Source organism: Sipha flava, unplaced genomic scaffold (genome assembly GCF_003268045.1).
Source record: "Sipha flava isolate LNK unplaced genomic scaffold, YSA_version1 130_pilon_pilon, whole genome shotgun sequence".
Taxonomy (NCBI): Eukaryota; Metazoa; Arthropoda; class Insecta; order Hemiptera; family Aphididae; genus Sipha; species Sipha flava.
Genome location: NW_020271756.1, coordinates 1,555,965 through 1,582,822, shown reverse-complemented (window position 1 = coordinate 1,582,822; position 26,858 = coordinate 1,555,965). Strand labels below are relative to the sequence as shown.

The following is a 26,858-nucleotide window of genomic DNA, read 5'->3' as shown; positions in this document are numbered from 1 at the left end:
AGTGATGGATGATACGTACAACACCGGCGACGAACTATGGTGGCGGTGACGGCGATGACGATACGGACGGCAGCGGTATTGACGATGGCGGGAAGGCACTATACTCCTGGACAGTAGTCTACTGTCTCAGAAGACACGACACTCTGGTCTTTACATGGGTTAGGTGTACCGTGAGTGTCGATATTGAATGGTAGCACTGGACGAGTTACGCAGTCGACTTATGGTCGAAAGGTTTTGCCGCTGGCTTTGCACCGATTCCGGTTTGTGACTACAACGACTGCTTTCAGAGCAGGGAAGAGCAATTTGTACGGCGATTTCGTGGCGTATATCAAGGCCTCCGGGGGCACACCCCGAAAGCAGATTTACATATGAAAAAAGTGATTTTGTATAGGTATTCTATTGTGGGTGGTCGGTATAATCTCTTGAAAGGTCGATGTGAAATAATTTGTGACCCCAACGGGTTGAATAAGTATAAAAATAAAGAAAAATTTGACAATTAAGTCGGGCGGCCGCTGTGTGCAATTTTATCGGCATGATAGCGCCATCTGTCGGCTGTTTTCGGTCGACCGACTGTTTGCGTACAGCGCTTTGTCGGTGCGCGTAGTATCGCCATTAACCGCTACCTACTGCGCAATATGTGCGGGGTATCTATGGTGTACCGTTACAATCAAAATCGTCAAAACGTCTACCTCCAATAATTCAAACAATAACGGATCCGGTTGGACCGTACAAACTAAACATCCGTCTTCTCCAGGTACGTCTCCCCACCCAAAAAGGAACAAAACAAGTGGTTCTTTCTTTACGCCAAACCGTTACGAAGTTTTAAAGGATGATGCCGAATTCAGTGAATCCATCGAAATGACCACCGAATCCACTCCCCAACTACCTCCACCACCGCCAATCTTTATCACATCAACAATAGATTACACTGAGTTCTGTAAGCAAATAAAATCTATTTCCGGCGATGAAGGGTTCGTATGCAAATCTACATCAAAAAATCTCAAACTATCTTTATATTCATCCAACTCTTTTCGCCAAACAATCAAATTGCTAAATGACAGTTCCATCGAATATCACACAAATCAAGCTAAAGAATACAAGCCTTATCGTGTTGTCTTAAAAAACCTCCACCACTCAATACCCACAGACTACATATCTCAAGAATTAACTGAGCTCGGTTTCTCTGTAAGAAATGTCACAAACATAAAAAAGAGACAGTCAAATGATCCACTATCACTTTTTTTCATAGACCTTAATCCTGAAATAAAAAATCCGGACATATTCAAATTTGAAACTCTGTGCTACTCAAAAATCAAAATTGAAGAATCCCATACCAGACGTGATTTCCCCCAATGTCATCGATGCCAAAACTATGGACATACTCGTTCATATTGTAATCGTAAACCAAGATGCGTCCGCTGTGGACAGGACCACCTCTCTGACATGTGTGAAAAAAGCAAAGACCTACTAGCTACTTGTGCTCTATGCGGTGAAGGTCACCCATCAAACTATAAAGGATGCATGGTCCATAAAAAACTTCAAAAATCAAGAACCACAAAAATCGCAGATCAACGCCTCACGAAGCCTTCCATCACAGATGCAACAAATCCCATCTCCAATCAACCAAACAACTTCGTTCAAGACTCATCATCATCATCTCAAAACTTAACGGGTAAGTCACTCAGCAACACCAATCACCGGCCTCGCACATATTCTGACGTTAGCAAATCCTCAATACCTCAAAATGTCCACCCTACCACCCCTGAAACTCCACTCTCCACTCAATTATCATCCTTTTTAGAAAATTTCCAAACTCTTATTACACTATTTATAAGTTTCCTTACCACTCTTATTAACAAAATAATCTCAACAAAATGACTACTAATAATACAACAAACTCCGCGCTACTTATACTAACCTGGAATGCTAATGGGCTAAAACAACATAAAGACGAACTCCTTTTCCTACTCCAAGACAAAAATATCGACCTAGCGCTAATATCTGAGACTCATTTTACCCCGAACTCCTGCATCAACATTTATAGTTATAAAGGCTACTTTGCCTGCCACCCAGATGGCTCATCTCACGCTGGCGCAGCATTATACATAAAATCCAATCTATCCCATTACCCTCTACCCCCTTATATATTCCCGCATATTCAAGCTTCTGGTGTTTCAATTATTACACAAAACAATATACCTATAAATATATCTTCTATATATAGTCCTCCTGGAATTGGCATAAACGCAAGCCAGTTCTCAGACTATTTCTCAACCCTAGGTCACCGATTTATTTCAGGTGGAGATTATAATGCTAAAAATTCAAAGTGGGGGAATCGTTCTCCCAACACTAGTGGTAGAGCGTTACTCAACTGCATAACCTATAACAACTTATCAACATTGGCCCCTCCTGATCCTACTTACTGGCCCTCCCATAATAACAGATTACCCGACATACTGGACTTTTTTGTTTACAAATTGCCTAGTAACATTCACTTCACTATAAATAATCTTTACGACCTATCGTCCGATCACACACCAACCCTACTCGAAATTGGGTTAAGCCCAAGTATACCAAAAAGAGAAACACTTACTCCTGGTCGAATGGATTGTTCAATCTTTAAAAAAAACTTTAAATGATTACATAAAACTAAGCATTTCCTTAAAAACAACAGACGAAGTAAATGATGCGTTGGATTTTTTAACGTCATCAATACAGTCCGCTGCTTTGTGCGCCTCCATTACGAAAACTAACAAATTTTCGCATAATAAAACACCGCATCACATCCAAATCTTACTAGCAGAAAAACGCATGGCAGAGCCAAGTGGCAAAAATCAAAATACCCCAATGACAAGATTAAACTTAATCAATTCAGTAACAAACTTAAAAAGGTAATTAGGAAGCATAAAAATGACTCTTACAATTCATATGTTGAAGCTCTCACAACAACCAACTGCTCCTTATGGAAGGCAACTAAATCCCTACTACGGTTAAAACAACCTTCTCCTCCTCTTCGGAAAGCAGATCACTCTTGGGCTATCACTGACCTCGAAAAAGTTAACATATTCGCTGAGCACCTATCAAAATGCTTTACTCCTCATGATATTCAGCCTAGTGCATCACAACTAGAAATAGTGGATAGCTCTCTCAATTCACCCCTATCCATGTTACTTCCCGCTAAAAACACCTCTCCGGGTGAAATTGAACACATTATCAAGCAACTCCCTATTAAAAAATCACCAGGTCATGATCTAATTAGTAATGTTATTACAAAGAACCTTCCCAAAAATATTATTATTTTTTTATCACACATATTCAACGTCATTTTCAGACTATTGTATTTTCCAAACACTTGGAAACTCGGTCGTTATTCTAATACCTAAGCCCAATAAACCACCACAAGATCCTGCCTCTTAAAGACCCATAAGTCTTCTTCTCCCAACCTTTTCAAAAATTTTTAAAAAAATTCTTTTAAAAAGACTCATTCATTTTACCTCTTCAAAAAACATAATTCCACACACACAATTCGGATGCAGATCAAAACATTCTACATTGCACCAATTACACACAACAGTTGAACAGTCGATATCATTTTTCCAGCTCCCTGGAAAAAAAACATTTCTGTACAGCAGTATTCCTTGACATCTCCCAAGCCTTTGATCGGGTTTGGCACGACGGACTAATGTACAAACTTAAAAAGTTCTTACCCGCCCCTCTTTTCCTCTTGATAAAATCATATTTGTCAAATCGTTTCTTTCGTGTTCGCTTAAACAACACCTACTCAACCCGTTATACTATTTGAGCTGGAGTCCCACAAGGAAGCGACATCGCTCTATTCCTTTACTCGATTTTCACTCATGACATACCCAAGATATTTTATACATCTTTAGGCACATACGCTGATGACACGCTAATAACCACCTCCCACGAAAGCCACGTCACAGCCAGTGAAATGATCCAAAACCATTTAAATATGATCAGCTTGTGAGCAGATGAAAAATCAAAATAAACGAAACTAAATCTGTTCAAGTAACTTTTTCACTATGTAATCTCGATTCTCCACCTGTCACGTTAAACAATATAACAATTCCTAAGGCAAACGAAGTCAAATACCTTGGGCTAACTCTCGACAAACGCTTAACCTGAAGCCCACACATTAAACTTAAACGCAAAACTGTTAACTCTAGACTTCATATCCTTAGACCACTCTTAAAATCCAAACTTTCCCTTTCCAATAAACTTACTATATACAAATTAATAATTCGACCAGCTTGGACATATGGTATACAGTTATGGGGTTCTGCAAAGCCCTCTAACACCAACACGCTTCAAGCTTTTCAATCTATCTGCCTACGATTAATAACATCTTCTCCTTGGTATTTCACAAACAATAATCTTCACAAAGACCTAAAAATTCCTACACTAAATCAATTAGCAAAAGCATATTTTTTTAAATTTCACTCCAAATTAAACTCTCACAGTAATCCATTAATAAAGCAACTTTCTTCCACCTCACTTCCTGGCAATGTACGTAGAAGACTCAAAAGACAGTGGCCTAGAGACCTACTAAAAAAAAAAAAAAAATTAAAAAAAAAAAAAAAAAAAAACGACATCAAAATGTTCTCGGTCGGGTGGTGCTGCTGATTGCCTGCCCTTAAATGTTAAATTCTGTTATTTCAAATTATATTAAATATCAAATTTACCCATTGTACATAATGTTGTATAGATTGTAAATTACTTAAATATATAAAAAAAAAAAAAAAAATTATAAGAATCTTAGTGACTTAGTGTCACTATAATTTTTATAACTAAAACTATATAAAATTATATTTCATGAGATAAGCGACCAGATGTATTCGTACACTTCAAATGTTATACAAATCTGAATAATAACGATATTGTACGTCGTTTTCACAGTTTTACACTAATAAACACTCCGAGTAAACAAACGATTATATTTTACAATCGGCCCACTGGGAAAATTAAATTTTTCGAATTTTGTACATATTGGGATTTTGCAAAAACCTATGTATACAGTTATCCGCAGCTGATTTTATAAAAAAAACAACACATTTTCAATTCCATTGGTATAATCATTAAGAAGATAAACAATAATAAATGAAAATAAAAATGTCACTGACACGACCAAAATTAAAAAGAGACATATGATTATTACGATGGGCAATAGCTTTCCACCTAGTGTTGTCGAGTTCACTTTTGTTTGCAATTTTGCCAAGAAGTGTTTAATTTATTTAGTTTTAACAACGGTACGGTAAATTTTATGCAGAGGGATTTGGTTTTTTTGCGTAGTAGTATTACACAAAAAATTACGAAATATTTAATCTTTAAAAAACAATGTTTGAAATTGAAATTCTTAAATCATAATCTTTACACACAATATACTGGAAGATACATGTTTATACAGATAATAATGTATTACGATTGACTTCATATAAAAATATTACTCGTCCATAAAGACCAAATAAAGCGCATAGCCTTAATTGTAGAAACGGCGATTAGGTGTCACTAAGGTTTGATGATACTATATATAGTGTACATCTTGGATGTATAAAATCCAGATATGTATATTATGGTATAAAAAAAACAGGAAATAAAACTTAAAAAACGTTGCTACAATTTCATAGTGTAACATCCTTGCAGTTAGCCAAAAATCCCCGGATTAAAGTTAGATAACAAATTGCCTTCGATTCGAAGGATAAGTAATTAGGCTATTTACATAACTAACATAATATGATTGTTTTTGAGATAAAAAGCTTACACAAGGGTAATTATGCACAAGAAATAAGCGTACAAAATCGGAGAACGGCAAAACAATAATAGTGTATTATTAACCTATTTGACCCGTTATATACGTATAGATATCCTCGAGGGATCGCGCAAAAACACATATTATTATACGTACGTATTATATTGTATATGTTTTTTTGAGGAATTCACGAGGGGCTAAAACATTAAGTTGCACGTACACGAAAAAAACAAAACATAAAAAAATCAAACCCATACGGCATTCTTTTAAAAAAATTAAATCTCTGAACAATCCCGTCACGGTGAGGCATAGGACGAAGAGTCGCTTTCCGAATAAATTGTATCATATGGTCGACTATACCAATTCTATGCGATTTTATGCCATACAATTCAGTGGATGATTTCGCTAATATCTGTTTATTGTTATAATTATTTATATGTACAGTTATCAAATATGCCAATGATAAGGATGACTAACTCGCCGGAAGTAAATGTACCAGAATTTAATGATCAAGGGAGACCATATATTTTTATTTATTTACTCCTACTGAATTAATTTAATATTAAACAAAATTATTCAATACTATGAAATAAAATAAATAAAATACAAATACTTATTATAAATATAATTTATTATATTCTAAAAGTTTTATTTTTATTTTATTCTATAAATAAATAAAAAATAAATTAAATAGTTAAACGCAAATAATTCTTAATTTTTTAGGTCAAAATTCGTGTTAGCAGGTTTTCTTTGTTTTTCATTTTACGCAAACAATTTGTCAGTTTGTAGGTAAAACGTTCTGTGCGTGTTCAAATGATTATTACTGAATTTTGAACCGAATTTTGATTTGCAGCACGATTCTGCACCATTCAAGTGTTTTTTTTTTTTTTTTTAGAGTCAAATATTAGTGCCAAAGGAACCATTTTCGAAAATATAACATTTAATGGATCGGCACGCGTTCGGGTATTCATGGCACGATCATAGTGTGAGAAATACCTACGAAAGTATAATCAATAATATGTATAAATAATACGAATAACTAAACTTAGGCAGTCGCACAACAATCTTCGTGAAACGTCTCACACTAGGCGTTGGAAGCCGTTTAAGATTACTCGAAGGAAAACGTAAACATTACGACAAGATGAAAAACAAAAAATAAATACATTCATCGCTTCACTTGGAAGCTAAAATGAAAACACGACATACATAGTCGAGAATTTAAACGAAAGTCATCATGTCGCGACGCGTCTCAATGTGCATGTACTTGTAATATTATTTGAACGTTACACTTTTATTCGCACATCGGTCTTAACATTGACAAGAACATTATGCGCAGATACATCATCATATTGCTATAATTGGATTTTCTCAAATGGACGCAGCTACCAGACGTCCCTATTATTTTTTATCGTTCGACTAGAAAAAAAAAAAAAGGAAAACTATTTATCGTTATGGTTTTAATTGTTGAAAACCTGGTGCTATAAAGCCGAATGCAAACAATCAAAGCAACGACTATTGCACGTAGATGCAACACATTTTCACAATAGAATGTCGTATGTGTTTACTTTTAAAATATCTAACCTATCCAATACAAAAATGATCCAATATATAGAAATAAATGCATTGACACTCGGGTGCGAAATGTGCGACAAACATTTTAGACGTAGGTTATGTATTAAAACCGGGATTGAAAGACTGAATGAAATTATAATGTTAATAATAATAAAATGATTATTAATGATAATATCGTGGCAATTATACATAAAAAATGTACTATAGGCACGTGAATGTTTAAAATAAACAGTTGTTAATTATCAAACCCAAGAAAATATATTTTAATTTCAATTGACTGGCTCACCCTGATAGCCTAATGTAGATGTTAAATTATTATTTTTTACTACAATTACATTTTAGAAGGATTACTGGAAGCACTTGCAGTCGACTTTGTATTTTCATCCCTTGACCGTCTGGGAAATTTCACAATTTTCGTTTCTGTATTAAACCACGAAATGGCTATTCTTCGGTGTATGCTACTACGAACAATTCAAATAGTATCGCAATTATTTGATTCAAACCACGGAGAATGTTAGTTTATAGAAAAGGGTAATCGTATCCGGTAGCTTTGTTGACTAATTGTTAAACTAATACAAATATTATACTCGGTATAACGACCGTTACATTACAGTTGATAGTGCTGATGGTGCACAATGTACCATCTATGCTTGCCATAAGATAATAGGTTATCTCATTTACCTACTAATCGCATACGGTGATCATTGTAGCCTGTGTATCGGTGCATATCATTCAAGGGTAATTACATTAAGCGATGTATCGTTCTACACAACTACACCGTGCCGACCACGTTGTTACAATGATTCGACTTTGAGGAGAAACCCAGCGTTTAACCGTTGATTAACCGTAAGAAGTCGAGCGAAAATCGTCGTGTTACGGATATACTCAACTACTACTTGAATAATAACCTAGTTTCAGCAGTTGATGCATTATTCTAATATGAATTATTCTAACCTAACGTATAGAAATCGGTGTGTTGTATAAATGCATCAATATTACACGTAGAATATTAAAATCAGCAATTTGATCCGAAATCATGTGGAGTGCATTAAATCGGTTTATTGTAGTATAATATCGTAATTATACGAGAAAAAACAATTATTGAATTCCAGTACAAATTACTAAATGATTTTTTATATTAGGTACAGTATAATGCATAATTTATAATGTTCAAGAAACACGGTAAAATTACCGGCTCCTGGAGTCCCACTTTTAATAAATTTAAAAAAAATATATTTGAACCGGCATGTAAAGTTAGCTTAATTTCAAAAAAAATATGCAAAAAAAAATTATTAAAAAAATTAGGTTAAATACACTTTTAAAATATAAATGCGTTTAAGTGTTCTACTCAAAATCATGGGCCGTCTTTTTCAGAATTTGTTGAATGCACCTGGATAATTTATTACAAATTTCTGTTTGATTGAAAGGAATTCGTTTTTATTGGTAAAAATTATTTAATCGACGATTTTTAACTCTATATTTCAGCGTATCAAGGAGTTGACTAAGATATCCGTAGCATTTTCATAAATCAATACAAAATCAATTAATATTATACCTGTGTAAGATGTCTTAGGAGTCTTATAACATCGTTTATTCTTAATATTTGTACAGTGAGATAAAACTTTAATATAATACGTTCATGTTTTGGTTTTTTGAACAGTAAATTGTAAATATTCACTACGATGTGATATCATACTCGATGTGATATCAAAATTATTCTCAAACAAACTCCATCAATTTAAAAAAAGATTTTTTTCTAGTTGGGTTTTAAACGATTAAATTAATTTCGCAAAAAGCAAAAAGTCGTAAGTATTTTCGTATCATACAGTTTAAGGAAAAATTTCCATCGATATTTTAATTTATTTTGATTTTTTGTTGAATTATTTATAAATGTATGCTTTATAAGGTAACTATAAAGTTTTCAAAGTTTTATAATTGTTCACAATATTTCTAAATATACTTAGATTTTAAAACAATCAATGTTAACATGATATATTAAATACATAAACAGTAACGTTCGGTAACTCGTAATCTACTATTCAATATTGGTCAAGCCAACACTATAAATTTAAATTATATATCGGTTCCTGAAACAGTAGGTAGCAGATAATGGTTGATAAAATGTAAATATTTTGTGACATATGGGAAAATTATAAATCATGGGTTCATTCGTGCTCTGATTGGTGGTAAGATAACCAAAAGTATCAATACAGTTTAACGTATGCCGTAGAAACACAAGTATGATTTTAATAAGATACATTTAATCAAAAAAAAATTTTTTAAACAATTTTAAATAAAAAATAAGTCTTACCGTTTATAATTAGTGTAGGTACGGCTTTTTTAAGTTTCTATATGCAAAGCAACATAAACATTTTAATGATTCAACATAATATTTATTTTAATTTTATGTCAACATATTTCTATACTCAAATAATCTTATTTGATTGATAATCGGAATCTTTAGTAAAATGCATTCATTAATTAATTGTATTTCAGTAATTTTTCTTTTATTATTGCAAAATCCGGAAAACTCGTTCTGGGCCGCTGCCAGTTGCTGCCATCATTTGCGATCAAAATGACACAAATAGTTACCGTTTTCGTTGGCGAAAACGGTTTCTTATCAAGTTGAATGAAAACGATCGTAGTGATATCTAAGTTAGAATGACGAATTAAAAAATAAAATAATAAAAAACAGGACAAAATAATTTCAATAATACGAGTACATTCTAAGTAATATTTATTTAATTAGTTATAATAGTTCTTTAAATTAGTTTTTCACAGTCATACCTATATTATTAACTTAGTAAGTTATATATAAATGTTACGGGTAGAGTATGAAAATCGGGTAATGTACACATCACCCGGGTAATATGAACACTACTCATGACTATTGGATAAAGTAAACATATTTGTAAAACGTTTATTTTGTAGATACATTAACCGGGTAATTTATACATTATCTTCCTTTGAGTGTAAAAAGTTTTTTCATAAAATAAAATATGACCAAAAGTTAATTGTAGATAATATTAATAAAATACGATAAAATATAAATATAATTTATACATTATGATAAATTGTGTGCATTTATATTGTATAATAATAATAAACTTCAGTACGGTGCTATCGGTTTTCGAGTTCACAACCGAATAGGTTTATTAATGTTTGATTATTTAGTTTTTTAAAAAAAACTTGTATTTTTAAAAAGAGAAATTTTATGAGAGTTTTATTTTATAAAATAATTATTGAAAATAATGAGAATTCAGTAAATTTAACGGAATCAAAATATGACACATTATTTGAAATAAGAAACGTGATAAAAATAAATATATCATAATGAATCATTAATAAATATTTTATAAGTATCGGCTACATAAACATTTTGTAAGAAATAGCTAATACATAATCTCTTTTCGGTAGTCAAAGTTTTAAAAAATATTTGTATAAAAAATAATTGTTTAACAAATAAATGTAGGAGTGAGTAAATGTAAATATGGGGAAATATTTTGCAGTTCAAAATGCCACCCTAATCTGAACTGTTCCGATAAATAATTATATTGAATTTTTTAAATTTTTTCATATATAAAATAATAATTTAATAATATTTAATTTACTTAACAATTTTTTTTTTCGAATTAATGTTATTTGGTTTTTTTTTTCTATTTCATACCTTATCCATAGCACACTAGACAATGTATTTATTACACTATTCATATGAATAAGGTGTACTTTACTCGAGTAATGTGTAAACTGCTCATTTTCGAACATTACCAGTAACATATATAAATTATATTTATTTCCATTCTTAACTGTAAAAAGAAAAAAAAATCACTTTAAATGTTTTTAAAATACTGTACTTATGTCTTCTATAAATTATACGTTTATTTTTATGATGATTGTATATGTTCAATTTTTAATTTTTCATATTTTCTAAAAGAACTTATTCAATTTAATAATTTGGAATTCTCTAAAATAAATATATGGCATTCTGTACATGAAACCTATTTGAAATTTTATTTTATAAAATTTGTGATCTAATGTAATAAAATCTATGTTTTCTATGCCTATTTATATCTGAATGATCACCTTTTTCCAAGGAAAAAACTGCTTTACGTAATGTACATAAAACTTTTCCGATTTCATCATCATCTTTTAAAAGCAGAAATTCAACTTTTAAGTTAAGATTTAATTCAAACCTTCTCTTAGGCAATTGAATTTCAATTTCTTTTTAAGTAACTTATTGAAATATTAAAACTGTATATAATTACAACTCACAACATCGATTTTTATAACAATACTAATGGAATTATAAACAATTATCGTCGAATATCAGAATCATGAAAGTAAACGATTTTAAAATAACTATGACTTTCAATAAGATTATGCTTGCCGTTCTACATAGTGTATTAATAAAAATACAACCGTATACTGTAAATAAATTATCAGCGGAATTGATTCTTATGGTAATTATTTTTTATGAATACAATTACCATCACTGTCATAATCTATAACGAATATTTTTTTTCAATAAATTAATTTTATTTAAAAATAAAATATAATTTAAATCTGTGTATTAAAACTATATAAAAATGTGTATTTAATAAAATATATTAAGAATTGATACAGGATAATTGATGTCGACTTATAAAAAAAAAAGACAAAAAACGTCCTGAAAGAAGTTTGTCAGGACAACAGGACACAAAGCTACAGAAAAGACAATTTTGCATAAAAAAGAACGTATTGCCACCTAAGACTCTAGGCACTTCTTCTCAGACGTGATCGTTTTATGCTCGAAAAAACTAAATGCGCAGCCTAACTATGCACCTGAGCTTGTGATTCGTGCCCTTAATCCGTCTATGACAAAACCGACGTACATCATGTCCTCGTTCTCTTAGGCTTCTCCAGACCATAGCAATGAAGCCCAAAACGTATTGAAGGACCAAGGGTAGATCTAAGGGGAGAAGTTAATGAGGTTAACTATCCTTATACAGTTAACATATTTGTTGATGGAATTAGCCTCTTTAAGACTTATATTTTTCAGGTGTGCCGATTATAAGTGGAATACTAGACCAAGGCAAATGTCCCCTAAACGACACCACTAGTTTAGTTGCGCAGTACTTACAGCAAAACATCTCTGCGCCAAATCCCGAGTAAGACTCCGTAAAACAAAATAAATGTTGACGTTTTCGACGATGGTCACAGATAGAAACCCAAAAACGCACATCCTACGATCGTGTTGCGTTTGTTCGTCGCAAAGGTGTACGTACACGTTTATGGTCCAGTTTACGCCGCAACAAGTGGCCTCTTGAAACATCCCGACCCGCGGCTTACCGACTGCGAACGGGGACCCGTGGGGCCGGAAATGACGGTGTCACGTCAAGACGGGACTTTCGACGGAAAGTCACCCTGCGTGGGTTAGGTTTAAAGTCAGGTTAATATCCTTTATATATATCCTCTCGTAGTCCGGAGGTGTGCTCAAAGCACCCCCCCTACGGTACAAGCAAGGATAATAATAATATTATCACGGCCGCCGCCGGGCATGCGGTTCGCAGTTGATGGCAGCACAAAGCATCGCCGCGGCGATGTACACGGCCACCGCGCCCGGATCGATGACTGCACCGATACGCACGCGGCCGTGTAAAATGCTCACCCCAGCGACGTTGGGCGGATAGATATTGAGTGCATGCGAAAGTGTGTGAGCAAGAGGTAAGAGGAGAGTTACGTTTTGGTCGGTTTTGTTCTCGTACGGCTCGGTATCATTAGAACTTAAACGCGGTGAAAACGATTTAGAAGATTTATTTATTTTTTTTGCGAAAAAGAGCTTGTTAAATAGTTGCACATCAAATAAGTGACTTTTTTTACGGTTTCACCAACGCAATCGTTGTTTTTTTTTCCCTTCTAAGTACATATTTTTTACCTGTCGCAGTGCGGGAACAACACGAACCCCTTGGATTTTTTTCGGAATGCCGTTAATTCACGAAATCGCGTTACGCACCCCAGTAATGCAGTACGGTGTCGGTGAAATTCACGCTAATTCGGGTCACGCGTTCGGTATCGGGCATACTCCGTGTAATCGTACATACGCATATTTATATATATTTGATACGGGCACATAACAAAACGGAAATCGCGATCGCGCACAGGTCGGATTGATGACATGATTGCGGCATTATTTATATTTCGGATCGGCGATCAGGCGAAGTATGAACTTTTCCTTACACGCGCTGATCGTGTCCCAGGGGCTTATATTTTATTATTAAACATTACGCGTGTTTTTAACGGTTATTATACTTATTTTTTTGTTTTCACGTAAAATCCACCGTACCACTAAGTTGTTTCATTATTCAACACTCCGGTTTGTGCGTACGGTTATAAAATGCATTCTGTCGATCAGCAATTGCTGAATAAGTTTTAAATATCGTTGAATAAAATATAACAATCATCAATCAGCGGTATAACTTCATGAATTGGTTTAAAAACTTCTAGTTCATCAAAATGTCGGTAGAACAATGTTGGATAAGACTGCGACAACGGAAACGGTAGACTTTTTTGCCCGTCATCGTTGTTATGATGTTCCTTATGACTTATAGATATTTTAATGATCACTCGGAAACTAACAATTATTTTTCTTACTTAATAATTATTGCTATACACTAGCTGCAAACATACCATAGAAATAAAATCAATTCTGTTAATTTTCTGTTAAATCATTAATTTCCTCTTTTGGTACCGAAATAAATACTATACGTATTATGAAATCAATAGTATACAATTCACCATCTATAAGATTTATTAATATTCTTGAATCCATGTTTGTGAGTCTTTGATCACACTTCTATTGCGTTCGTTATAAATTGTGCCAAGTGAAGTTATGATTTTTTGACACTTCTATCCAATTATCGATCGCTTGAAAATATTTTTATCAGCTACGGATTATGCGTAATGTAAGCACGACTTTCACGTAATGGTAAAATATACACTGCTTAAGTGTTTTCGAACATATATCAAATTATATCCTTATCCAATCGTACGAAACGAGACGATTCTCTCTAGCAATATTAGATATTAGCATCGTATTCCATGCTATACAGAATAGTATGATAAATTGTTGGCTACGTATTTATACATTCTGTATGCGTATGACTTATTACTATATTCAACGTCTATAACTATTAAATCTAATGTAAATATAGATGTTGGAATAAAAATAGTAGAAGGGGTTATTTGGATAATATTTATTTATTATTATAATTTTTTTTTTTTTTTGTATTGTAGAGGGTATTAAAATGTGTCTACTTCATAAGACATTTGAAAAAATTAATCATTTAACTTTATCAGAATACTTCATCGATTTTTTTTTTTTCATGGTTGATTCTGGTACGCAAAGGATAGAGATACATAGATACTGAAAAAAAAACATTATTAGAAATCTGAGCTTTCTAGACGTCTTAGATATATCAGCCACGGAATAAAATACATTTAAAATTAATTAAAATAATGAATAGTTGTATATGAAGAATATATTACAGTTAACGTTTATTATGCGTATTATTTTAATATCTTCTATAAAATGCTAATGATTTTTTACGCATTCCGAATGTAATACTAGATTAAAATATAATTCGAATTTCAGTTTAGATCTGTTAACGTATTTTATATTTATATAAACAATGTCTACAATGTTGTGACTTTTTGTGACTAAATGAGTTTCAAATTAAATATTTATCGCGTTTAGCTATAAACTGCAAGTATCTTGTTCATAACATTATGCTTCCTTTGCAAATCTACTCAAAGGTAAACAAACTAACAAACTAAAAGGTCATATTATCAAATATAAAATGCTTGTTTTGCAATATTATGAGTTGAAATACATCAAATTTGAAAAGCTGTGTTTACTATACTGATTAATTTACTAGCGAATAAACTGCTATACGTATTATATAATAATATTTATGTCATATATTTTAAACAAAGTTATTGTTTTGGAATTTAAATATAGATGACGGGTAAATAGTTCATTTCTGGATATAGAGAAATAGTATACGTTGTATTTTTTTAGAATAAGATAAAACGTCTGTTTCATATAAACGTACATAAATAATTAAAGATAAGAAACGTTAATCCATCAAATTCAAAGAGTGAAAATATTTATCTTTAAATCTCATTTTAATACATAAAATATATATTTTACAATTTTAAATGAACTTCTTTAAAAAGCCGTATCTATTTTTAATTTCTAATTTAAATGCAGAAATATACACTTTATTATTTAAAATTAAAATCTAAGAAAATTTTTCAAAAAAAAAAACTTACAAATATATTATTGTATAATATTAATATTACTTAACATCGTGCTGTACTCAATTATCAACCATTTAGAATTTAAATATCATTATTTTTAATGTTTTCTACTAATATATGTATTATTATATACATTTAGTTATAGGACAAATGGTGCACAATGCGAAAAAATTATTTACAATCATATTTATACCTTACATCCAATAGTGGATAGTAAGAGTAATTATTTTGATTACAATGTTCCTCGTTGGTAAAATACAAGTATTATAAATCATAAATCTATAATGTATACACATTCATAAAGTACAAAATTATATTTACTTATGGTAATATCTTGAAATCTTGGCCAAAAATACTGCATAGTAAAAACGCCCAGTTAATTTCCAGTAGAAATAAGAAAACAATAATTTTACAACCCTGTTGAACGATGAAAATGACTTGACGTACCAGAAATTACGCCTCAAGTGCAGAACGAAGAATGTAGTTGTACATCCAACAAATTGATGGTTAAGAACCGTTGAAGAAGTCCCTTTGGGATTTTGAACGAGCTTGAAGATGTTAAGACTATAATGGACCTGAAACGGTAATCAAAAGATCTTGACCGGTAGTTAAATTAATTGAATACTCCAAGGGAGTCGAACAAATAGTAAAACACATTTCATTGAAACTCTCAATGTGATCAATAATGACGGAAATTATTTAAATTATCATTTATTATATTTTATTTTCTTGACTGTAAATATTTACAATGATTTTTTTAAAAACAAACATCGAGAGACGAGATAACATTAGTTCACGTCTTAAATAGTCCATTTGTAATTAAATAATCATTACATTACATAGTACATTTGTAATATAGCTATAGTACATCTTTTATGGCACCAAACAATTTAAATATATCTAAGAATGCAGATAAAATATTACCGACTTGAGATAATCTAGATTTAGATTGCTATAGAAAATAATACAGTTATCTTTTTAAATTGATGATATACTCATATTAGATTCATCTAGTTAAAATAATTATGCAAATTAATAAAATATCACTCATAGCAATTAGTGAAATTTAAATCTTAGCATTTAAAAAGTTTTAATATATACTATATCATTTTCTAATTTTGATGCGTTCTTTTAAATTTTATGATTTTAGCCAGGTATTAAAATAAAATAGAACTATGTCATTTAACTATAAGGGGAAAAACAACATTCAATATTTTATGAAATAATAATAATATGTTATGCATATTATAATTATTGTACCATTATTTTATAGATGTCCCTTCAAAATGAAGATCAAATTAAAATCTGGAATCAACATAATATATTTATGATATATATTTATTGTAAAAACATATCTAATACATTTTAAATCAAAAAATAATTTTAAACGTTCTACGTATATATGCATAAGTAGTTGCAGTTTTTATTTTTTGAAATAAGTATCGCATACATTTAATCAAATTTATTACTCTTATTTTATAAAATCTATTATGCAAGCATATAAATTAATTTAAAATATTTGGTGAATTTTTTAAAGTTGAAATACTTTTTCACTTACCTATTTAATTTTATACCCCATTAATCTTTTTGATTAGATCTGAGACTGAAATAATGTCGATAGTTTTTCGTTATTTTCAATTTGATCTGAAATATTTAATAATGTTATTAAAATATTATGATCATAAATATATTAACTAATTATAAGTAACACATTATTATACTATTTGGTCAACGATAAACTGATTTCATAATTATATTTTCTTTTAAAAATAAAATAAAACAGGCATATCCAGTCATTATATATAGTACCATAATTAATTTTATTGTGTTTTAACGAATATTTATGAAATAGAAATTATTTGAAGAATTTTATCTCAAGTCTCTGTGATTAGTGCAAATTAAGAGTACAGTTTTTAAAACTACATTAAGTCATAATTAAAATTCCATGATACGCATTAACGTTTTCATAGAAATTTCGGTTGATCCTGAAAAACTTAAAAAAAGAAAATGCAATTTAAAATAAGTTCGTTTAATTGTTTCGAAATATAATATTTCGTAATTATTTAAACACGGCTATTAAAAAAAGTCTTTACACCAATACTATAAATTTGTCTTTGAATTTGAAAAGACTTATTAAGTCAGCAAAATATGAAAAACTTCTATGAATTCTTAAGAAATTTAATTTCATTAAAATTAGTCTAAAAAACCGTCTTTGATCATACAACTCATCAATTTCAACAAAATGTATCAGCACTCGGTTTGAAAAGCATAGCATAGTATGGCTTTTTATTTCTCTCACTGAATCACCTACAACATCACCACAGATCACGTAAAATAATATTAGTCATAAGTATAATAATAATTATAAATCATTCCTACGACTTTGCTTCGATCATAATCTTCTTCCATCCGCAAAGTGTCTATATTCCTTTCATTTACTACTAAGCCAAAATTTCTTCCCCAGATTACTCTCTCTTCCACCCGATACATTCTTACTTTTGAATTCGCGTTTCTCAACAATCAACTCCGTCGATATATTTTGCCATAACTAATGTTAACTGTTTTATTTTAATAAAGACAAAAGTTGCACAACACAGAAGTATAAACATATTCTATTTTAATAGATAATCCGTAATATCAAAAGATAAAAGTAATAAAAATTAAAAAATGCAATCTGTGATATCATCCCCCAAAACCATGTTTTTTTTTTTTTTTAAGGAAAATCGTTTCGGCATATTTTACATTCAGGGGTATCGGTTATATTGTACAAGACATAGGGTACAACAATAAACATGGAAACGAGGTAAGTTCATGTACGTTTTGCGCACATACCCGACGAGCACGTGGAAGTGAAAAATGTGACACCGAGAGATTACTAAAAATCGACTACCGAATGCGAATACTACCAGAGATACGGTTGTTATTTTTACACTCATGCTTTTGGTCGATATAAGAAACACAATAACAATGCAGGAGAGTGTAAAGCACTCGGAAACTCGGGCTTTTCGCAATGTACGTTAACCCGAGAAACTTTTCACAATGGTTCGATTCGTGTTCAGTAGTGTTCGAAAAAGTGTAATGATAATCTGGGTCTCAAAGTGATCAATGAGTTGAATACGGCGGACAGCCACCATCAACGGCGTACGTGTGATCATATAGCTGCGTTAGACAAACGCTACTTGGTTTCATCGAGCGAAATTTTATCGGTATATAAAAAATAGAAATAAATATAGCTAAACATTCGGTTTTAAGCTTAAAAATAAAAACGCATTAGGTACAGTGATAGAATATTTAGGACAAATAACGAATAAACCTTTTATAAGTTCATTTTATTCTCAAACATTTTCGACCGACGTTGCGCTTACAAGTGTTAAAATGTTCGCACGCAGTATATAACTATTATGCGTTTAATATAGGTACGTGATTCTATTCTATTTTATTTTCACTTTATTATATTCTGACCAAATAATGAACCCTCCTAAGCATTCTTCTGTGACGGCCGATGAATACTTATCTAAAAATGTTATTCTCAAAAATATATATTTAAATTACTATTTAAATATATATCTTGAATCTTACAGTACAAAAAAAAAATGTGATAATAATTATCTGATTCATTTAGTGTAAATAATAGGAAAATATTAACAAAAAAAAAAAAAAAAAAAACTAATTAAATTCAGCTAATATAATCAATTAAAAAATATAATATTACTAGCAGACCCGGCGAACTCCGTTTCGCCACCAGATTCGTTTTATGTAACATTTCGTTTGGTGATTAAAAGATAAAGAAAAAAAATTTTTTTTGTTATATATTTGAAAAGGAAAATATTTATTTCATTTCACAACAGTAATAAATTCATTTCAATTACCTACTAAAATGAAGTGTTATTTAATTGTTTCATTGTAGTGCTCTTTGGTAAACCACATTTTTTGTTTTTTGGTCTGACGTTAACACAAACAAAGCGGATGGTTTCCCAACTCGTGAACACGCAACGTATAACTGTCCATGTGAAAAACAATGATTTTCCAAATTTATCCCGCAAACACTAAGCGATTGGCCTTGCGACTTATTAATTGTCATTGCGAACGCAAGGCGAACTGGGAATTGCAATCGTTTGAAGTCAAACGGAAGATCAGTCGGAATCATTGGTATTCGAGGAATACATACATTTTCACCTGCGTACTTTCCGTTAATAATGGTTGCCTCAATTAAATTCGGCATAAGTCTCTTTACCGAAAGTCGAGTACCGTTGCAAAGTCGCGGTGGATTCAAATTACGCAGTATCAAAATAACTGTACCAACTTTCAGTTGCAAGTTATGTGGTGGAAATCCTGGTATCTCCAGAGAGTTCAAAAACTCCGTTGGATAATTTACTACATCATCGGGATTTGTTATTGAATCAACGGATTTGTATGTCACCAAATCGCCAGCAATTTTTGATTGAATGGTGAAATTCAGTGCGTGGACATCATTATTCTTTGCTGCAAGAATTGCTCGTTGACTTAACCAAGCATAATTCTTATAATTCTCACTAATGTTTGGGAAAACATTTTCAATAAGAACTAATTGAGTGTCTACAAATCGGCAAAAGTCGTTGGTAAGAGTAATTAATCCAGATGTCGCATCAACTGGGACTTTTCCATTTCCAAGATCTAACAATTGTTTGGAAAATTGTGCAGCACTTTGATCATTTTGAAGTTGAACTCTCATATTAGTGGTTAGCGATAATGTTTTTACGTTATTCCATAAAGGTGATGCCTTTAGGCAAGCATTCAATTCATCTGCAGGCGTTCCACGGGGAACTACTGGCAACGTCTGCCTGAAATCGCCTGCCAACAATATCATCAAGCCGCCAAAGATGTTGTTATTTCTCCGAAGATCCTTCAGTGTGAAGTTAAGTGCTTCAAGTGATTTCTTATGTGCCATTGTGCACTCATCCCAAACAATGAGCTTGCATTGCATTAACAATTTTCCCATTGCACTGGATCGGGAAATATTGCACGTTGGAGTATCAATTGTGTTTAAATTGAGTGGCAACTTAAGCGCAGAATGTGCAGTACGACCGCCATCTAGAAGAGTCGCCGCAATTCCAGATGATGCTAACGCCAAAGCTATGTCACATCTTGATCGAATAGTGGCCAAAATCAATGAAATGACAAATGTTTTCCCTGTTCCTCCAGGTGCATCCAGGAAGAATAGACCACCAGTATTATTGTCCACCGCTTGCATCAATGTTTTGTATTAGTTTTGAATGTTCATTCAGCAACGGAACATTATTTCTAACGAATTCCTGCAATGTATCAACATTGTATTGCAGCTCTCGATTTAATTCTTGGTTGAATGCATCGTGCATCGATCGATTTGGCGCAATCATTCCTACTTCAATCAGTAGCTTGTTTGCAATAGTCAAGCATTGATCCTCAATCAGAATCAATCCTTCATTGTAGATTTCATCGGTTATTTGGATGTCAGGATTATTCGTTTGAATACGCAAGCGATGCAAGATATCTTCACATATGGCGTCTTTGTATTTGTTCCATAACTGAATTGGTTGTGAAGGAAAACATGTGGTGATGATAATTGCGAACAGCGTTCGTATTTGGTACGCATTTGATGAAACAACTGAATCTGCAAGTGTTAAATCCCAATGAGAATCGTTCTCCAGCAAACCCAATAGTTGACATGCTTCTCGATATGTTTGGCATTGGTGGCCATTCACAGTTTTCAAATGCGCAAATGATTTCGGTCCACGTACATTTACTAACAGCAGTCGCAAATAAAAACATTCATCGTTTCTAGGATGAACAGTGTACATACGACCTAGTGCATCAGTTGAAAACACCTGTGGCCAGTCTGGAACTGGGGTTCCTTGTTTGCGACGTTGGAATTTCTTTGTTGATTGATTCCAAGTGTAATACTTGGGCATTTCAACGTACATCAGCGTCGCTGCGAATGGATCTGCTTCACACATTGCAAAGAAGCTAGTCAATGTTGTCGATGGTGGTCTCTCAGCTCGTTGTGCCGCATTAGCCTCAGTGAAGTAAACTCTTTGGCCATTTTCCAAATGCACTGCTAAATGTACAACTGTGGGATATCTTTCATGAATTTGAAATGACAATAATCGCCACAGTGCTTCATTAGTACTGACGTATCTGCCCATTTGGAAGTTGCTGATTTCGTCATTCACATTTTCCGACGCAATACCAAACACAGCCATGTCGCTGCCTTTTGTGACGTACTTGCACAAATATTTGATTGATTTGGCCGAATGACAACTCTCAACGTTTGCATGTGTTTCGAAAATTCGTGATAGCAGCGGGCAATATGGTACAATGAATTCATTTCCGATCTCAATCTCTTGATTTTGAACTTTAACTTTGATAGTTCGACCGTTATCTTCTTTTGAACGCCGACGATAAACTGGATATCCATCGTTCCCTGTGACTGTTTCAGCAACTAACGGTCGCGGATATCGTTTTGTGCATTTTCCATCAGCCATGCAAGGCGATAATGGATTTAATGCACCGCACGGTCCATGCACCATCTGTGTCGTCACAATGTCGTGTAGACGGGGATCAGTGACTGGATCAGGAATTTCAGCTGATATGATGTCATCCACTTCATTTGAATGTAATTTGTTCAGCAACCAAATTAGGATATGAGCATGCGGTAGTCCACGCTTCTGCCATTCCACCGAGTACATATAACAACGTGTGTCACCAAAAACTCGATACTTAGTAAGCACATCCATCATAACCTTGAGTTTTTGCTGAAATACTCTGGCGATTATGTCATGGCGATCTTGCGGTTTTTGACCCGGTTCCAACTCGCGTTCAATTTCCGTCCACTTCGGATTGCATGTGACCGTAATAAATAAATCCGGAGTTCCATAATTTCGCACGTACGTCATAGCGTCTTGAGCGTATTCGTGCATGTGGCGTGGGCTTCCGATATAAGTTGATGGGAGAATCGTCAGTCGTCCAATATTCTGAACATCACCATCTGAATGAATAGCATCACGCAAGTGTATATAGTCCTCAGATCGTAGCTTTGGCTGATTGAATCTGATGAACGCTAAACGTTCGGTCTCGACTTTGACATACATGTCGACAGCGAATTGCTGGAATAGCCGACCGCACTTCAGAATGACATTCTCCTCATGTGTACGAATCATCATACGATACGCATAGTAATTCATTGCGCTTAGATTTTTATTATTCGTTGATACTCCTGAAAATGCAAAATTAAATGAATTGTTAATGGAAACCAATAAAAGTAATAATGGAAATAATTAGTGTGTGAATATTGTACCTGTAATTGGATCGACCATCTTCAACGTGATGTCGTATCCGTCTTGCCCTTGCCAATAAATGATTGGATATTGTAACGCATCGTACAAACGATGTGTCTCGTTTACACGATGCATGATATTGCTTCTTCGCTGAACGACAATGTCTCGTGATTTAGTTGGATCGCCAACAATAATTGCAGCAACATCATTAACGGTGGGTGCATTGAATCTTCGCACATGTTCACCTGTTGGAGTACAATCCGCTCTTATGACAAATTTGTGCGTATCCGATGGCATTCGTTCCAATGCTGTTTTGAACATATTAACCACAGCATTATTAGCGTGAAAAAATGCTTGCAACTGTTCAATAATTCGTCTCTTTAACTGTTGTGCTCCCTGTATATTGCACCGCACGTTCAGCTGATCCACCATCGACGAAATGAAATATATTTGCAGAAATTGATGCGGTTCATCTGGTGTTGGCACCATTGAACCATGCAAATGATATATTTGACCTTGTATCTGTAATTCGTGTGATGGTGTAGTGTGTGGTGTATATGAAGTTGTTATGTGTTGCAATTATGTGTTGGTTATGTGTGTTGTATCTTTTACCTTGCAAGTCGGCATGAAGCCGCCTTCTCGAATGATATTAGCTCCAAAGGAAGTCATGCGAAAGCAGTTATTGTATTCAAGGATGTGTTGAAGAAAATGGCTGGAATCGGGATCACTTCCATCAAACAATGTTTTCAGTGGCTGTGGTGGTGTAAGTAATGGATCCAGTTTGACTTTTCCACTTGCGCAGCACAATCCAACCGTTTCTCTTTTGAACTTTACCGCATTGCAATATCGGCATATAGTCGTCATTCGTCCAATATCCAAATTTTCATCATCACTGTAGTTCGCAGTGGGATCATATTGGAATGCCAAGCGATTGTATGATGCCAATGATCTTCGTGTGCTCACGCGATGTCTCAATCGGTCATTTTCTCTTATTATATTTTTTCTTTCTTCTCTTAAGTTCCTTGAATAGACTTGTTGCTGGCTTGCATGTCTTGTGCGGCGGCCGATGTTCGCACGTCGTTCTCTAGGCATTTTGGACTATGGACAGAGTGTTGAATTTAACTTCAAATGCACGATCCACATAATTTACACTGAGCTTAAATGAAATTAACTGAGCAGAGAATAATGACTATCTATCACACACTTTATCACGCACCGTTGCTATTGGTTTGAAGTACATGCTATGTATAATAGATGGCGCTGTATGTGAAAAACGATTTCCCCACTTTTCTGTTGAATTTTTCCTGAATTTTCCAGAATTTTCTTTGCTATAAACCTCACGGAGCCCAAGACCTTTCCAACGAATGCAAAACCGTGGAAATCGGTTCGTGCGTTCTGGAGGTATAGCGTCAGGGAGGAAAACCGGACTTATTTTTATATAATAGATTTCAGCCATTCCTCAGTTCTGAAAACCATTTATTTAGACACATATTGAAATTAAATACATTTTAATTTCAATTAAATACGAGTATAAACGTATGAGCAGTATGACGATTGTTTGGTGATTTTGAATATTTTAATAATGATAATATTATTGATTTTATATCTTGTAATTAACCTAAGATTACGTGTTTATTACTACAGTTATTTTTTGTTATGAAATCAACATGTCTTATAAAATAAATTTTTTTATTTTTTATTTAATTAAATATAATTTATTAGGTAAAAAAAAAAATCATTATAGTATAAATAATTTTTATCGAAAATAATTCTACCTATAATTATTCAAATAATAAAAGCAGTGTATTATTTTTTTTTTAAATTAGGGCAAATTATTATATCAATGATGCATATAATAATAAAGACACTATTTTATTAAACACAAAATGGCACGTTTCAGTAATTGTGTAATTATTCAAAAATAGGATTACGATATTTTCTCTCCACCAAATTTATTTTTATTTTTTCATAATATAACTCGAACCTTCGCTATTGAAATACTACACTCTAGATGTACGTTTACATATTTTAATACGTATTTTGTGAAATAATAGAATTATATGGAAAATGACATACAATTTATAAAATAAAACTATGATGTAAGTTAGAAATAAAATAATAACAAATATTCTCTTGGATCTTAATAGTAATGAAAATAAAAATAAATCTTCAAATATTATTTTTAAATAAATTTTAGTAAGCGTTTATTTTGATTGTATAATAATTTCATGACGAGCACTTGTTAAACACATGATTTTTTTACATAAAACTCGGTGACGGACCATTTAAAACTGATTTTTTAAAAATAAAATATTTCATTTTTAAAATTATGAATGATTAAATATATAAAAATTATGTTTTTCAAAGTTAATTGTGTTTTACAAATAGATTTACATTTCTATACATAAAAAAAACGTTATTACATAATTATGTTATAATGTAAAAAAAAAATTATAGTTATTTGAAAAGACATAATGCAATAAAAATAAAATGTTTGAAAAGATAATTTGCTGTTTGTTTCATCAGAGATTTGTGAATTTTTATTACAAAATAAATCAATGGTTCAGTAGCATATTGAAAAACTATTTAGGAAATATATCATGTCGATGACCATTTTTCTCGATTGGTGGTAGCATTTCATAACATTTCTGAAGCACTTAAACTACAAAAACATATTCGGCCATAAAAATATAATAAAATACTATTGCATTCTTCGTTTTTCTCATATTTAAATCCTGAAAGTTCTTAAATCCCATAGTTTTAAAATAAATGCAAATAACTGATAAATTAAACTTGAAGTATAAAGTTAATCTTTTGGTTACAAACGCAAAATATTTTATACCATTTATCAATACTTAATATATATCATGCTTTTACATTAGGGTACCAAACATTGTTCATGATTCCATTGAAGCGAGACGTTGTACTTTCGTAATCATAAGTATTATCCGCATTATAATTGTAATGTGGGGTACCTGTACAGTAATTTCTTGTTGAAACCGTATTTTCCTTCGTTTATGAATTTGGGCGTTGTTGATAATTATTATAATTCAATAAAAGTTTGCATAAGCACATACATTTATATATAGGTAAATGTTGGTCCAAGTTGTTATCTCACAAGACATCGATTAAGTTTTACATAATAATTATCTGGTCCATTTATTCACAGATATAGGTCCGACTAAACGGCAGACAAACTAACGCATGAAATAATGTCATATGTCTACGACGCTTATACTATAATACCTTAAACAGTACTATACGAAAACCTTTAGTAGACAAATTATAAATATATATCCGAAATTAGAATAAGTAAATGTTTTGCCTTTTTTACACTTTTAAAAATATCTTTCATAATTATAGTAATTAAAAACATTTTTGTGCATTTTTTCAAGTTTTTGCTTTCTGTTAATACATTTTATTGAAGAATGATGAACTATGAGAACGAAAAATGCATAGAACGTATATAATAAAGGGTTCACGATAATATAAAAAAGAATTATTTTCACGTTATGGAATACATAAACTCTATTTTATTTTTAAACTTAAACATTCTTCGGTATAAAACGAAAGACTAAACCCAAACATCAAAAAAGTTGAGAGAAAGGCGAATGTAAAGAAGAATAAGAACGTTCTTTGGTTTAAAAATATGTTTTAAAACATTTAACAGGTTTATGTTTAACGTGTGTTTAAAATGTCATCGGACTCTTTCATCAAACATTGAATAAAAGGTTTTAAGAAATGTTCTAGTTACATTTAAGTCATTACATTTTTTAAGTTTACAACTTGTATAATTGTAATAAATACCATTAGAAAACTTATATTTTACGATTTTATTTCTAATCATTTTTTAGAAATATTCACGACTGAATTTGTTTTTATCAATTGAACAATACAAAACTATTTTAATAAAGATCTATTTTTATTTA

At 32.1% G+C, this 26,858-nt stretch overlaps 3 protein-coding genes across 7 annotated transcripts in view; all 3 read right to left on the bottom strand.

The window, feature by feature from the left end:
* LOC112694496 (leucine-rich repeat-containing protein 4-like) overlaps positions 1-26,858 on the bottom strand; it is a 264,913-nt gene that overhangs the window by 163,002 nt on the left and 75,053 nt on the right. For 4 of the 5 annotated variants that reach the window (XM_025569974.1, XM_025569979.1, XM_025569977.1 and 1 more), the window contains exon 2: positions 17,196-17,281. The gene's annotated coding sequence lies outside the window, so the exon portion shown is untranslated. Of the gene's footprint in view, positions 1-15,958; positions 16,213-17,195; positions 17,282-26,858 lie in introns of all 5 variants that reach the window. The other variant, XM_025569975.1, reaches the window with a different exon arrangement.
* On the bottom strand, positions 19,516-20,641 carry LOC112694497 (ATP-dependent DNA helicase PIF1-like). The gene has a single exon (XM_025569980.1). The coding sequence runs from the start codon at positions 20,613-20,615 to the stop codon at positions 19,536-19,538; it is 1,080 nt and encodes a 359-aa protein (XP_025425765.1). The 5' UTR covers positions 20,616-20,641; the 3' UTR covers positions 19,516-19,535.
* On the bottom strand, positions 20,848-24,322 carry LOC112694466. Its single transcript, XM_025569929.1, has 3 exons — positions 23,542-24,322; positions 22,950-23,451; positions 20,848-22,868 (listed from the first exon to the last, which is right to left on the bottom strand). The coding sequence occupies exons 1-3, from the start codon at positions 24,019-24,021 to the stop codon at positions 20,848-20,850; spliced, it is 3,003 nt and encodes a 1,000-aa protein (XP_025425714.1). The 5' UTR covers positions 24,022-24,322.

Excerpts from the sequence above, each read along its gene's own strand:
- LOC112694497 (XM_025569980.1), bottom strand. The coding sequence starts at position 20,615 with ATGGGAAAATTGTTAATGCAATGCAAGCTCATTGTTTGGGATGAGTGC.
- LOC112694466 (XM_025569929.1), bottom strand. The coding sequence starts at position 24,021 with ATGCCTAGAGAACGACGTGCGAACATCGGCCGCCGCACAAGACATGCA. Across the intron at positions 23,452-23,541 it reads GCTTCATGCCGACTTGCAAG|ATACAAGGTCAAATATATCA; the intron begins GTAAAAGATACA and ends CACGAATTACAG. Across the intron at positions 22,869-22,949 it reads GATGGTCGATCCAATTACAG|GAGTATCAACGAATAATAAA; the intron begins GTACAATATTCA and ends TTGCATTTTCAG.